Below are 13337 nucleotides of genomic sequence, written 5' to 3' on the forward strand. Positions count from 1 at the left end.
CACCACCCATGGCCCGGCTGGCTGTCTCCATGGCAACTGAACGCGTCCCCGAATCCAACCGCGCCACACAGGGCGGGGCAAGGGCGACGCACGTCCGGCATAGGCCCCGCCCCTCCGCGGCAGAGGCGTGGCCGCCTGGTCCCAGAGTCCCAGGCACGCGCGTGCGTCCTCTTCGGCAGCCCGGGAGGCTCGGGACGAGTGTCCCCGCTCCCCCCGGGCCGCGGCTGAGAGGCCCAAGAGACGTCACAGCCCACAGTCCGCATCCCTCTGACAACGTGTGCGCACGCTGTCGGACGCCTCTTCTGTCCGTCGTGGCGCAGAGCCGACACAAGCCCTTGCCGGGGAAGCTGGGCCGGAGACCAGCCTTCTCTGTCGGGGCGGGGCCAGGGACGGGACCCACGCCCTCACGCCCATACGTCACGCCGCCGCGGGGCCTTCTGGGAGTTGTGGTTGGGGCCCGCCCCTTGACCCCGGACCCAGCGGGCTGCGGACTACAGTTCCCGGCAGGCCCCGCGGCGGCCCCAGAGCCCGGAGCGCTAGGGGCTTCGGGCGGTCTCGGCTGGTGGGCTCGGGCGCAGCGCGGCGTGCCGCTGCAGGGCTGTCTGGGTGGCAGGCGCTGAGCAGGCGAGGTCCGCGGACCGGCCGCCGTACTTACCGAGGCCTCAGCCAACCGGCTGACAGACTCGGCGCTCCTCCGGCCCCCAGAGCTGCGGCGCCGAGCAGGCGGGACGCAAACTTCCGGGCAAGTAGAGGGGTCGACTCGGGCACTTGGGCCGGGGCCGCGGTCTGGCAGCGGCGGGGCCCCGGGGCGGCTTGCGATTGAAAGGAGGACGGAATGACAGGGGCGGGGCCGAGCTGAGCGAGTGAGGAGGGCTCGGGTTAGCGGTGGGCCCCCGACCCGGCTTGTCCAGCCCTGGCTCTCCCGCCCCCCTGCCCCTCACCCCCGCCCCTGACTCCTCTGCCCCTCCCCGCCTTCCCCCGCGCGGGCAGATCACTCCAGTCCAGGGCGCAGCGCGGGGCCCTGACGTCAGCAGAGCCGGGTCCGCCAGCCCTCCGATCCCACTCCAGGCGTCCCCAGACCCCAGGGAGCGCTGCAGGGCAGGAGGCAGGCCTCCCGGGCGGCTCTGGGGGTCGTGCGTGTAGGCCTGGGAATGGCTAACGTAGACAGCGGGGCGCTGATAGTGCGTCTTGGTATCTCCGTGCCGCCACAGGTCGGATGGCCCAGGGCTTGCGCTGAAGCTCGAGCCTCAGGCATCAGGGTCGCAGCCCACCAGTCTCAAGGCGAGCGAGGAGGCGACTGGCTAGCCAGACAGGTGAACTTTTCACTTGGATTCTGTCTGATGCTATGGCAGAGGGCTTTTGCTTGTTTTTGAGTGTGTGTGGGGGTGGGTGACGTGGTAAATAATCCTGCCTCTTTCACTCTGAGCTCAGAACCAATTGAGGAAATAAGCAAAGGTGCCAGACAGGCTCCTGTTGGGCACCAGCTGGACTGGGCATGAGGCCACGTAAGAAGGGCAGCCCTGGCGAACCCTGGCGAACCCGGTCCTTCCTGGTGGGTCCCCTCCTCTCGCCATGTCACTCCAGCCTGTTGCTTCAGGTGCAACAAGTATCTGACTGTCATGCTCCGGCAGAGATCGGCCCTGTGCAGTGGTTGGGTCGGGACACCCAGTCTGCGGGGTGCCTGAGGGCTTCCCTCTGGGTGGCCAAGATTGCAGTGACGACCACCTTTTACTTCCTTTGGGTCTTCTACCACCAGGTGTGTTCATGCGGGGCCAGACTGGGTCTTGGGGTTTCACCGGCCCCGAATGGGCCAGATTCCCCAGGCACCCAGGATGTCCCCGTCTGCCGTAGCCAGAGCTGCTGTGCCCTGAGATGTGCCAGGTTTGCCAGTTGATTGTGCCACACATGGTGTCAATTTAAACAGCGTTTTGAGTTCAGCTGGAGGTACAGGGGAGGGAGTGGCCGCCTCTTGTCACAAGCAGTGTCAGGCCCATGTAACTTTATTTTCAGTGAAGGCAATTTGCCAACTTCTTAGCTAAACGTGGTTTAATCTTTGCAGCTTTTTGAAGTTTTTCTGATAAAATATTCACAAATAGGGCAATCACCTTGTTTCTATACTGTTCCGACATGTACTTTAGAAATAGTTCTGCCTTCCAAGAGCTGGATGTTTCTTGTGAAAAGAGAAACTAGTAAGCCAACAGAATAGCCTAGATGTCCATTTGTTTGGTTGAGACAGTAAATGCTTAAAGTGTAAAATTATCTTGTAAAAACCATTTTTTCCCCAGACTCGCTGGCCGGTTACCTGTTTGCTTTGTAGTGTTCTGTGTCGGCAATGGCTGCTGGTTTCCAACAGGAGAGCTTGATGGCTGAGCAAATTTGTGCCCCACAGAACAACAGCTAAGTGTCTGGGACACTGACGGGAGGTTGCTGTGTGCTCTGAGGTAGGTTCCTATTTTGCTAAAGCAAACATCTAAATGCTTCCTGCCTGTTGCCTGCTGCCTGCTGCTTGCACCCTGAGTGCCTCAGGGTCATTTTAAATCTTCATAGCATCAGCCTCTGGGGGCTTCCAGGGCCTGGCCTGGGAGCTCCAAGGAAGGCGTCAGGGTATGGTGTTTCTGACAAAGGAAGAAAAAGGAAGAACTCTCTGGGTGAATTTCCCTCTGAAATGGGGGTCCCCTTCCTCCCTAGCCCTCAGGGTTTTGCTTCTGCTTCCCTGCTCCTGTCCCTGGTCCGTTCCCCCCTCTTACCACTCCCTCTTCGTACACCCGGTGGGACCTTCTGAGGGGCGGTAATGAGCCCTGATGCTGGGAGGGCTGGGCACCTGAGGTCACACGGAGCATGACCCGCCATCTGCTGGGTCCCAGTGACAACAGTGAGAAAGACCAGGCAGGGAGGTGGGTGAAGGAAGTGGCAGAAAGGCCTGGAAAGCCACCTGGCCTTCTTCACAAGGATCCTCCAGTACTGAGCCCGGGTGCTGACACCCTGGAGCCAGGTACCACGTCCTTGTGGTGCGTACGCAGGAGGGCACAGCAGGGAGGCGTTGCTGGGGTGACACCATGCTGGGCAAGATGCTGCCCGAGACCTCCAGGATGGAGTGTGGCAGTGGGGAAGGAGGCCCCAGACTGGGGTGGCGTGAGGGCAAGACAGTCCTCTGTTGTCCTCAAGGGGTGCCGGTCTGGGCAGGAGGAAGCTCAAGGCTCAGCGTGTCCCACCCAGCTCTGTCCCCTTTGGACTAGTGGGCTCCTGGGGTGGGCAGCCTTAGGGAGGGTGGCAGGTCACTGGCCAGGGCTGGAGGAGAACTGTCTGGCCAGGCTAAAAATACCAGTGCAAATGCAACAGGTGCTGGTCAGAGGCGCTTCTCGTGACAGGCTGGGCTTCCCTGATGACCTTACCTTATTCCCCACAGGGAGCCCTTGCTGGCTGAGACTTGGCCCTGATTTCCCATAACCCTGCTGGGCACCATCCTCCCCTCCTGTCTGTTCTCTGCCCAATCCCCTGAGGGCAGAGCCAGGTAGTGGCCGTGCTTGCTCTCCTGCTTACGGTGCCCCCGCCCCCCGCCCCCACCCCCACCCCCCACCCCGTGTCTTGTTGGAGATGGTCCCGCAGCACGTGGCCAGTGGATCAGAAGGCCAGCAGGAGGGCAGGTGTGGCAGCTGGCCAGGCAGGCTGAGAAGCTGGGGCACAGACAGAAGACCTGCCACCCTGGCCGCAGGTTGACTGCAGGGTTGGTTCATGGGACTGGGGTCCTTTCCTGCCCGTTTATGTTGGTGCAGGGCCAGTTTCTGCGCCCTGCAGATGGGGAGCCCCCTGCTACCAGGGCTCTCTCATTGGGCTTGTCTGCCCACACTTGTTCGGGTTTCTGGTTGCCTGGACTAGATCAGCAGGGACACGTGGGAAGGAATGGTGAGGGCAGCTCAGTTCTACCCACGCGCCACAACTGGTTCCAGGTGGGCTCCCACAGGGCAGAGGGCGTGCGGGTCTGGCTGAGGTCAGCGGCTTGGCGGGGTGGGGGATGGGGCCTGTGCCCTCAGGGTGGTGCTGCCCCTAGGTCACCAGGCCACTGGCTCAGGCCACGCTGCTCTGCCTGAGTCAGGCTTTTGTGGCAGCTGCTGATGGAGAGGCTCCAGGCAGGAGGCCGAGGCCATGTGTGGACGGCCCACCACACCTGACTGCCAGGGTGGCAGCCCTCAGGACCCTCTCTTGTCTGGGGCTTGCTGGCACTGAAGAGCGGCAGGCCTTGTGCGGCCTTCTGCCATGGCCATTCTTGCTGCGGCAGGAAGGACAAAGAGGCCCTTGGGGCTGGAGCTGCGGTGTCCTCAGGCCGCGGCGCCCGATCTTCCCAGGGTCCAGAGACCAGGAGGGCAGCTGAGAGGTGGCAGTGGAGGGAGGCCGTGCAGGCGAACGAGCAGTGAGGAGTGTCTCCGAGGAGACCCGCCATCCAGTTGGGAAAGCTTGTCCTTCGTGAGCATCCGTGCCTGTCTGGAACCCCTGGAGGTCCTGGGCAGGCGAGGAAGTAGTCGCAGGCACCTGCCCGGGAGGGAAGGGATTTGCACGAGTGGTTCGCAGCGCTGAGGGTGTGAAGGCTCATGTGGACGCTCAGGCTGGTCCCGGACCAAGAGCTGAGCCCTGTGGGCACTGCCCCACCTCCGCCCATCCTGTGCTGGGCTTGGGCCTCTTGGTGGGGGTGGGCAGAGGGTGGACGACAGATGACCTGTGGGCTCAGGCTCTTGCCGCTGTTTGGTGGGTGAGTTGGGGGCAAAGCCCCGCTGCTGCTCACCTGCAGTCTCTGCTGCACCCGTGTATGTGCTGAGCTGGCCTGGCCTGGGCTGAGTGTCGGGGTTGGGGTGGGGCAGGGCCCAGGTGGACGAGTGACATGTGGTTTTCCTCCCTTGTTGCTGGCCAAGCCCTGGGCCTCACAGGGCCACTGGGCATTAACAGGGTCTGGCTGTACCCCGGCCGGTCTCAGGGTCTCCCTCTCGCCCACAGCTCTGTAGCCAGACTGTGGGTTCACCCCAGCCATGCCCCAGGCAGGTTGCTTCCCTAGCGCCAGGGTCCAGATGCACCTGCAGAGCCTGCGTCCCTGTGCAGGCTCAGTCTCCGAAGCTGGAGCAGGACTGCTCTCATGCCCCAGAGCCAGGGAGCCTCTTCAGTTTCTGTGGATTTTCCCTCTTAGCTGTTTCTGATCTATTCACGTTGTTAAAAACCTTCACTGAGGAACCACATGATACAGAGAGGTATGGGTTGTAAGTGATCCAAGTTTGCAAAGGGAACCTGTGTGTCACCAGTACCCAGATCAGGAAATGGCACGTTTCCCGTCGAAGCCCACCATGGCTGCCTCTGCTGCCGTCCCCCGACTCCGGAGCCCTGGGCTCACCTGTGCTGTGTGAGCTTTTCTGTAAATGGAGTAGATAGTTGCTTTCCTTCAACATCCTCTGTGAGCTTCACCACATGTGGGACTGTGGTTTGGATTCCCTTGGAGGTAAATCACTTGTCACAACCCAGATCACCTCTGAGCAAAGCCGGCGCAGGCACTGCTGTGCACAGTGCACACCTGGAGCCGCTGAGCCACGGTTCTCCAGGGCGGGCCCAGCAGTGGGGCCCAGAGTGACCGCGCAGCACTGGCCACTGGCCTGCAGCCGTGGGCAGCGTCAGGCCCCACATGTTAGCTGTTGGCGGCATCTGTTCCAGCCTTTGTCTGCTCTCTGTTGGGCTGTCAGCCTTATGTGTGGGATCTGCGGCGCCCTCTACAAACTCTGGGCACAGGGCCTTTGTGGGGCATCCTCCCAGGCATTGCTGCCTTTCCAGTCTTAAATTCAGTGCATCCCAGTTTATCAATTGTCTGCAGAAAGAAAGCGCTTTTTCTGGAAAGTTTTATTGTCTTACCTTTCGCATTGCTCTCTGCAACCCAAATCCACTCATTTCTATGCAGCTACATATTGGTGGCTTACTGCACGCCAACCACCCAGACCCAGATCTGCTAGCACCAGCCCAGCCTCCGCCTAGCCCAACCTTCCCACCAGGGCTTATCCCCTGGTTCCCTGGGGGCCCAGTGTCCTCTCACCAGGATCACCCAACACCTCTGTTCCAGTTCACCACAGGGCAGGGGCTCCTAGCCATGGGAGGGGCCTTTCCAAAGAGGTGTCCCATCCTTCCTCCAGGATGGACTGCCTCTGTCTTTGCAGCTGGTCTCCCTCGCTGCTGGCCGTGGCCATGTGGGCCCCCTCCTGTCTCTAGCACAACGTGCTCTCCTCCCCACCTCCCTCCCCCCTCATCCTGTCCCATTCGGCTCTCCCTGGCAGCCCTCTTGGAACCGGTGCAAACCTGTGTTGCCTTCTTGATGTGGCCTGAGGGTGCCCTCTGCCTGCAGGTCCTGGCCGCCATGGAACCAGACCCCCAGGCCGGCGTGCAGGTGGGCATGCGTGTGGTGCGTGGCATGGACTGGAAGTGGGGCCAGCAGGACGGCGGCGAGGGCGGTGTGGGCACGGTGGTGGAGCTCGGCCGCCACGGAAGCCCTTCCACCCCGGATCGCACGGTGGTCGTGCAGTGGGACCACGGGACCCGCACCAACTACCGCGCAGGCTACCAGGGCGCGCACGACCTGCTGCTCTATGACAACGCCCAGATCGGTGCGGTGTGCGGGCCGGGGGGCGGGGCCCGGGCGGGGGCGGGGCCGCGCCGGCACCCCCTGATCCTGCCCACCCCCAGGCGTCCGCCACCCCAACATCATCTGTGACTGCTGCAAGAAGCACGGGCTGCGGGGCATGCGCTGGAAGTGCCGCGTCTGCTTCGACTACGACCTGTGCACGCAGTGCTACATGCACAACAAGCACGACCTGGCCCACGCCTTCGAGCGCTACGAGACGGCGCACTCGCGCCCGTGAGTCCCCCCGTCTCCACGAGTGGGCGGGGCCTGCCTGCGGGCTCACGTCCCGGCCACACCGGCCAGACCACTCCCCAGGGTACAGGTTAAGTCCTTCCTGAGCCATTTCCTCTAAGAGTGGCCAGGGGCACGGTCACGCCAGTGGCCTGGGTGCTGACACCAGCCCCCACCCCTTGCAGCAGAGGCCACCTTGTCCACGGAGCAGACATGCAGGGGTTGGTGCTGTGGATGGGTTGTCTGTCTGGCCCGCTTGTAGAGCCAGGCTCTGCAGTGGCGCCCCAGTGCCGCCGTGGCCAGGGCGCTGAGGGCCGCCTGTGTGGGGTGTGCAGCCAGCAGCTGCTGTGGGGGTGCTTTTGGCCTGGCTGAGGGGCTCCTTTGCTGTGGTCGGTGGAGGGGAGTCAGACTGGGGAAGAATCCACTGGGCCAGGATGGGCACCCAGAGGCACACACCTGCCCTCGCCTCCTTGACACTCCCTGTGTGCTCCACATCCCAGCTGCCCACTGGCCGGGGTGGGAGCTGGTCTCAGCTGTCTGGGTGCCTCTGACCAAGTCTGCATTCTTCCTCCCACCCCACGTGCTGAGCCCTGCACCGAGCTTGCAGAGACAGCTCCCACAGGGCCCTCAGCTCACCAGGAGGCAACAGATGTGGTGTGACCGCACCAGAGGCCGTGCTGTGACGGGGGCCTGGGGTCCCGCTCCAGCCTGGTGTCAGAGAAGGTCCCTGGGAGGGATGCAGTCAGCAGAGTCAGTCTGGGCCCAGAGGGTGAGGGGCATCGACCTGCTGTGCCAGCTGTCCCAGGGGAGAGCTGGGAGCTGGGGCCCCGGCTGCAGCCTCCGGGAGCGGGAGCAAGAGTAGAGGAGCATGGAGGGCCTGCACCATCGCACCACCCTCATGGCCCGGGACTCACTCTCTTTTGCAGGGTCACACTGAGTCCCCGCCAGGGCCTCCCAAGGATCCCATTAAGGGGCATCTTCCAGGGGGCGAAGGTGGTTCGGGGCCCCGACTGGGAATGGGGTTCCCAGGACGGTGAGTGGGAGGCCCGGGTCGGGGGTGGGGCATGGCTGCCGCCAGGGGTGGCTCACCCTCGAGCATGGGCTGAGCCTGCTGGCGGGGCCCTGTCTCCCAGGAGGGGAAGGGAAGTCAGGACGAGTGGTGGACATCCGTGGCTGGGATGTTGAGACGGGCCGGAGCGTGGCCAGCGTGACGTGGGCCGACGGCACCACCAATGTGTACCGCGTGGGCCACAAGGGCAAGGTGGACCTCAAGTGTGTGGGTGAGGCGGCCGGCGGCTTCTACTACAGGGAGCATCTCCCGAGGCTCGGTACGGGTGGGCCCCACCAACACCCCCCAGCTGCCCTCTGCTGTGGCTGAGCCTCGGGGGCACCACTGGGTAGACAGGGGCATGGAGGGGTAGCCCCTGAGCTGGGCCCACCGCCTTGCCCCCAGGCAAGCCCGCAGAGCTGCAGCGCCGGGTGAGTGCTGATGGCCAGCCCTTCCAGCCTGGGGACAAGGTTAAGTGTCTGCTGGACACAGACATTCTGAGGGACATGCAGGAAGGCCACGGCGGCTGGAACCCCAGGATGGCAGAGGTGAGCCCCCTCACCCGCTGAGCCCCCTGTGCCCTCCCTCCCCGCCTTCTCTGGACCCCCAGCCCTCCTGCTCCACCAGCCACAGCCTCCACGACCCGCCACAGTTTATCGGACAGACGGGCACCGTGCACCGCATCACGGACCGCGGGGACGTGCGTGTGCAGTTCCGCCACAAGACCCGCTGGACCTTCCACCCTGGGGCTCTCACCAAGGTGCATGGGGGCTGGGCTGAGTCCCTCCGCCCACTTCTGTGCCCCCTGCCCAGCCTTGAAGGAAGAAGGGAGGGCCTAACGGGGTCCAGAGACGATTAGTTCTATGGGGAGGGGACCCAGGTGTCAGAACGTGCAAGGCGTGACACGGGAAGCTGTTGGAAGCTGGGCAAGCAGAGGAAGCCACTGCAGCCTCAAAGGCAGGAGGTGGTGTGGTTGGGCTGATTTTCTAGAATACTCCCTGTGGGTGCACCAAGAAAGGTGGGAAGGCCGCTTAGGACGGGGTGGACACTGGGCTCAGGGCAGTGGGGATGGGGTGGGTGTGGGGAGACGGTTTCTTGGACGGGCAATGCAGGAGAGGGGAGGCAGGCAGGCGGCAGAGCATCCACTGATGGGCCCTGGGTCAGAGAACAGGCCCCTCGAGGGGGTGTGCCCGGCTCAGCTCTGGAACTGGGACACCTGCGGGCCTTCAGGAAAGGGGTATGGTAGGGTCACAGGACAGGGTTTGTACAGTGAGTTCTGTGCAGGTGAGGGCAAGCTGTGGAGGAAGTTGCTTGGAAAGGCTTGGTGGGAGGAGGAACAGGCTCAATCCTGGGCACTGCCCTTCCCGAACCAGGCTAGTCTGGTCCTGGCCATGCCCCTCCCCCATCAGTGTGCGGGGAAAGGGCACCCTGGCTTCCTGTCGGGCGGATGCTGCCCAGGTCCCCGTTGCCTCATCCAGCCCACTCCTCTGATCACGCTTTCCAGCAGGGGTGGGGTCCTGTTCAGGCCTGTCCTGTGGAGCTGGATGGGGGCACCCTTACCTGCCAGAGCCCCTCACGTGCCTTTCTCTCACTCAGCACAACTCCTTCTGGGTGGGCGACGTGGTGCGGGTCATTGACGACCTTGACACAGTGAAGCGGCTGCAGGCCGGGCATGGCGAGTGGACAGATGATATGGCCCCAGTGAGTCCCCCACCCCCACGTTTGCCTCCCTCTCCCACCCTAGACCTGCCTGTGACCCCGCCCTCTTACCCCCCTCAGGCTCTGGGCCAGCATCGGGAAGGTGGTGAAGGTTTTCGGAGATGGAAACCTGCGTGTGGCAGTCAGCGGTCAGCTGTGGACCTTCAGCCCCTGCTGTCTGGTGGCCTACCGGCCCGAGGAGGATGCCAACCTAGATGTGGCTGAGCGCGCCAGGGAGAACAAAAGTGAGGGTGGCTGGCTGTGTGGCTGGTGGGAGGCGGGGCTGCCCCGCCACCTCTTAATCTCAGCCCCGCCTCCCCAGGCTCCCTGAGCCTCGTTCTGGACAAGCTTCGAGCCCAGAAGAGTGACCTGGAGCACCCAGGGAGGCTGGTGGTGGAGGTGGCCCTGGGCAATGTGGCCCGGGCTCTGGACCTGCTGCGGAGGCACCCAGAGCAGGCGAGCTCCTGAGGCCCTGCTTCTTCTCAGGCCCGGCCAGCCCCTGGGAGGGGTGGGGGCCCAGGGGCTAACCTGCTGCTGCCTCTCCCGGCAGGTGGACACCAAGAACCAGGGCAGGACTGCCCTGCAGGTGGCGGCCTACCTCGGCCAGGTAGAGCTGGTACGACTGCTGCTGCAGGCGCGGGCAGGCGTGGACCTGGCAGATGATGAAGGCAACACGGCACTGCACTATGCAGCCCTGGGGTGAGGCCCGGGGCAGAGCACAGTAGGCTGGGCCTGCAGGTCTAGAGGGTGGACACAGCTCCTCTCCCGCTTCCTCTTTCTCCAGGAACCAGCCAGAGGCCACTCTGGTGCTCCTGAGCTCAGGTTGCGGGGCTAACGCCCTTAATGGCACCCGGAGCTCAGCACTGCACGTGGCCGTGCAGAGGGGCTTCCTGGAGGTGGTGAGGGTCCTGTGTGAGCGTGGCTGTGACGTCAACTTGCCTGTGAGTGCTGGGTCCCCTGGTCCCTGTCCCTGGGGTCAAGGAGACAGTGACCTTCCCGCCAAGTGACTGCTGGTCCACCACCGACAGGATGCTCACGCCAACACTCCCCTGCACTGCGCCATCTCGGCGGGCAGTGCCGCCAGTGGCATCGTGGAGGTCCTCACTGAGGTGCCAGGCATTGACATCACTGCCACTAACAGCCAAGGCTTCACTCTCTTGCACCACGCGTCCCTCAAAGGCCACACGCTGTGAGTGTAGGGTGGGCACGGGCTCCTGCCGTGCTGCCAGGCCACTCCAGGGTCGCCCCTGACCCGACGTGTCTCGCTGCTCCCGCAGAGCTGTCAAGAGGATCCTGGCACGGGCCCGGCAGCTGGTGGATGCCCAGAAAGAGGACGGATTCACGGCACTGCACCTGGCTGCCCTCAACAACCACTGGGAGGTGGCCCAGGTTCTCATCAGAGAGGTGCAGGCACGGGGTCCTGGGCCAGCCCAGGGACTGGGGAGTCAGGGCCCACTGGGGTCCCGGGGCTGAGCCTGTGCCCACCGCCCTCCCCAGGGCCGCTGTGATGTGAATGTTCGCAACCGGAAGCTCCAGTCCCCACTGCACCTGGCCGTGCAGCAGGCCCATGTAGGGCTGGTGCCGCTGCTGGTGGACGCGGGCTGCAGTGTCAATGCCGAAGATGAGGAGGGGGATACGGCGCTGCACGTGGCACTGCAGCGTCATCAGCTGCTGCCCCTGGTGGCTGATGGGGCCGGGGGGGACCCGGGGCCCTTGCAGCTGCTGTCCAGGGTGAGGAAGTGTGACTCTGGGTGCTGGAGAGGGTATGGCGTCTGGCTGCAGGCTTGGGTAGGGTCTGACTTCTGTCCACCTGCACCTTCAGGGATGGTCCAGGGAGCCAGGCCCTCTCAGGGTGGTGCAGCCTGGGCCACGGTGGTTTGCTGGAGGCATCTTCTCATATCTTGGTCACCACGGTGTGGCCAGTGTTCCTGAGTGTGTGGTCCTGTCTGGCCTGGGGAAGGAGGTGGGGCCCAATGGGGTTGGGCCGCGGTATGTGCAGAGATAGTGTCAGGACTCAGTCCCTACCCCCGGAGCTGCCTGGCCAGGGCCTTTTATCTCCCTGTCTATGGTCAGCGGCCTGGACAGGGAGGGGTGCCCAGGCCTGTGCAGCCCAGTGCCAACCGGGGCTCCTTTCAGGCCAGCGTTTCTGCCGTGCCCACCCTCACCAGCGTCTGTCCTACCACCCAGCTGCAGGCCTCAGGCCTTCCTGGCAACGTGGAGCTGACGGCAGGTGCGGCAGTCGCCTGCTTCCTGGCGCTGGAAGGCGCTGACTTGAGCTACGCTAACCACCGCGGCCGGAGCCCGCTGGACTTCGCCACCGAGGGCCGGGTGCTCAAAGCCCTGCAGGGATGTGCCCAGCGCTTCCGGTGAGCCCGGTGGGCGGGTGGGCGGGGCGGGGCGGGGCCGGGCCAGGCCGGCGTCCCAGGGCCCTTTTAAGCTCCTCCTCCCACCGCAGTGAGCGGCAGGCAGGCGGCGGCGGGGTTGCGGCCCAGGGCCCAAGGCTGGTGATCAGCGCCCCCAACACCGTGACCAACCTGCACGTGCCGGCGCCGTCGGGCCCCGAGGCCGCCGAGTGCTTGGTGTGCTCGGAGCTGGCACTGCTGGTGCTGTTCTCGCCGTGCCAGCACCGCACGGTGTGCGAGGGTGAGTGCCAAAGCTTGGCAGGCGGGGCCTGGGTGCGGGCGGGGCAGCCCTGCTCAACTGCGCTCCCCCGCAGAGTGCTCGCGGAGGATGAAGAAGTGCATCAGGTGCCAGGTGGTCATCATCAAGAAGCTGCGTCCAGGTGGGGCTCCGCTCCAGTCCCGGCCCGCCCCGCCCCCAGGCGCCCGCCCCGCCCGCGGCTCACGGCTCCGCCCCCTACTAGTGTCTCTCACCCCTACTCGCGGCTCTACGCTGCGGCCACGGCCCGTCACCCCTTCCCGCAGATGGCACGGAGGTGGTCAGCGCGGCCCCCGCACCCGGCCCGCCGAGGCAGCTGGTGGAGGAGCTGCAGAGCCGCTACCGGCAGATGGAGGAGCGCATCACCTGCCCCATCTGTATCGACAGCCACATCCGCCTCGTGTTCCAGTGCGGCCACGGCGCGTGCGCGCCCTGTGGCGCTGCGCTTAGCGCCTGCCCCATTTGCCGCCAGCCCATCCGCGACCGCATCCAGATCTTCGTGTAGCCCCCGCCCCCGCCGGGTCCGCCTCGTCCCGGGGCCACGCCCTGCGGCCGCCTTTGCACACCCGTATCCAGTGTTTTATAAAAAGATCCACTGACTTTGCGCCTGGTTGCCTGCCTGGGGTGGGGCCGCGCGGGTCCCCTACCCGGGGCTGTCTTGACCCACCCCTTAACTCGGCTTGCCCAGCTCTGGGCTCTGCGCTTTGGCTGAAGGTTCTGCTCTTTTTCCCAGGGCTCATGGATCCAGAGTCCTGCCCGGACCCCGGCCTCAGAGCCAGAAAGAATGGGGTCCAGGCTCGCGTGTCTGTCTTCCTGAAGGTCTGGGTGGGCCGAAAGTCTAACAGCGCCTCCTCCTTGCTCTTGGAGGTGGCTGTGGAGACAGGCTTTGGCCAAAGCAGGACCTGGTCTCGTGGCAGGCTGTGAGGTCCTGGCTAAGTGGAGAGTGAGGCCAAGCAGCTGTTTCAGGCCAGGCGCCCCCTCCAGGGTCTCCGGACTGCTGAGCGCGGGGAGGCAGAGCAGGGACCTGGGAAGAGGGCAGGGCACAGGGCGGAGAGGATC

At 64.5% G+C, this 13337-nt stretch overlaps 1 protein-coding gene across 1 annotated transcript; it reads left to right on the forward strand.

Moving 5' to 3' along the window:
- Positions 1-1206: 1206 nt before the first annotated feature.
- On the forward strand, positions 1207-12878 carry MIB2 (mindbomb E3 ubiquitin protein ligase 2). Its single transcript, XM_032494930.1, is given in 21 exon segments — positions 1207-1313; positions 2286-2441; positions 6368-6626; positions 6706-6877; positions 7801-7907; positions 8008-8202; positions 8328-8470; positions 8575-8682; positions 9519-9623; positions 9702-9713; positions 9715-9865; positions 9943-10076; positions 10171-10319; positions 10405-10561; positions 10649-10809; positions 10898-11024; positions 11118-11351; positions 11808-11986; positions 12076-12263; positions 12337-12402; positions 12545-12878. Coding segments are annotated over 19 exon segments (2874 nt in total). The 5' UTR covers positions 1207-1313; positions 2286-2441; positions 6368-6379; the 3' UTR covers positions 12784-12878.
- Positions 12879-13337: the final 459 nt, after the last annotated feature.

The sequence above is a fragment of the Camelus ferus genome, chromosome 13, assembly GCF_009834535.1.
Source record: "Camelus ferus isolate YT-003-E chromosome 13, BCGSAC_Cfer_1.0, whole genome shotgun sequence".
NCBI lineage: Eukaryota > Metazoa > Chordata > Mammalia > Artiodactyla > Camelidae > Camelus > Camelus ferus.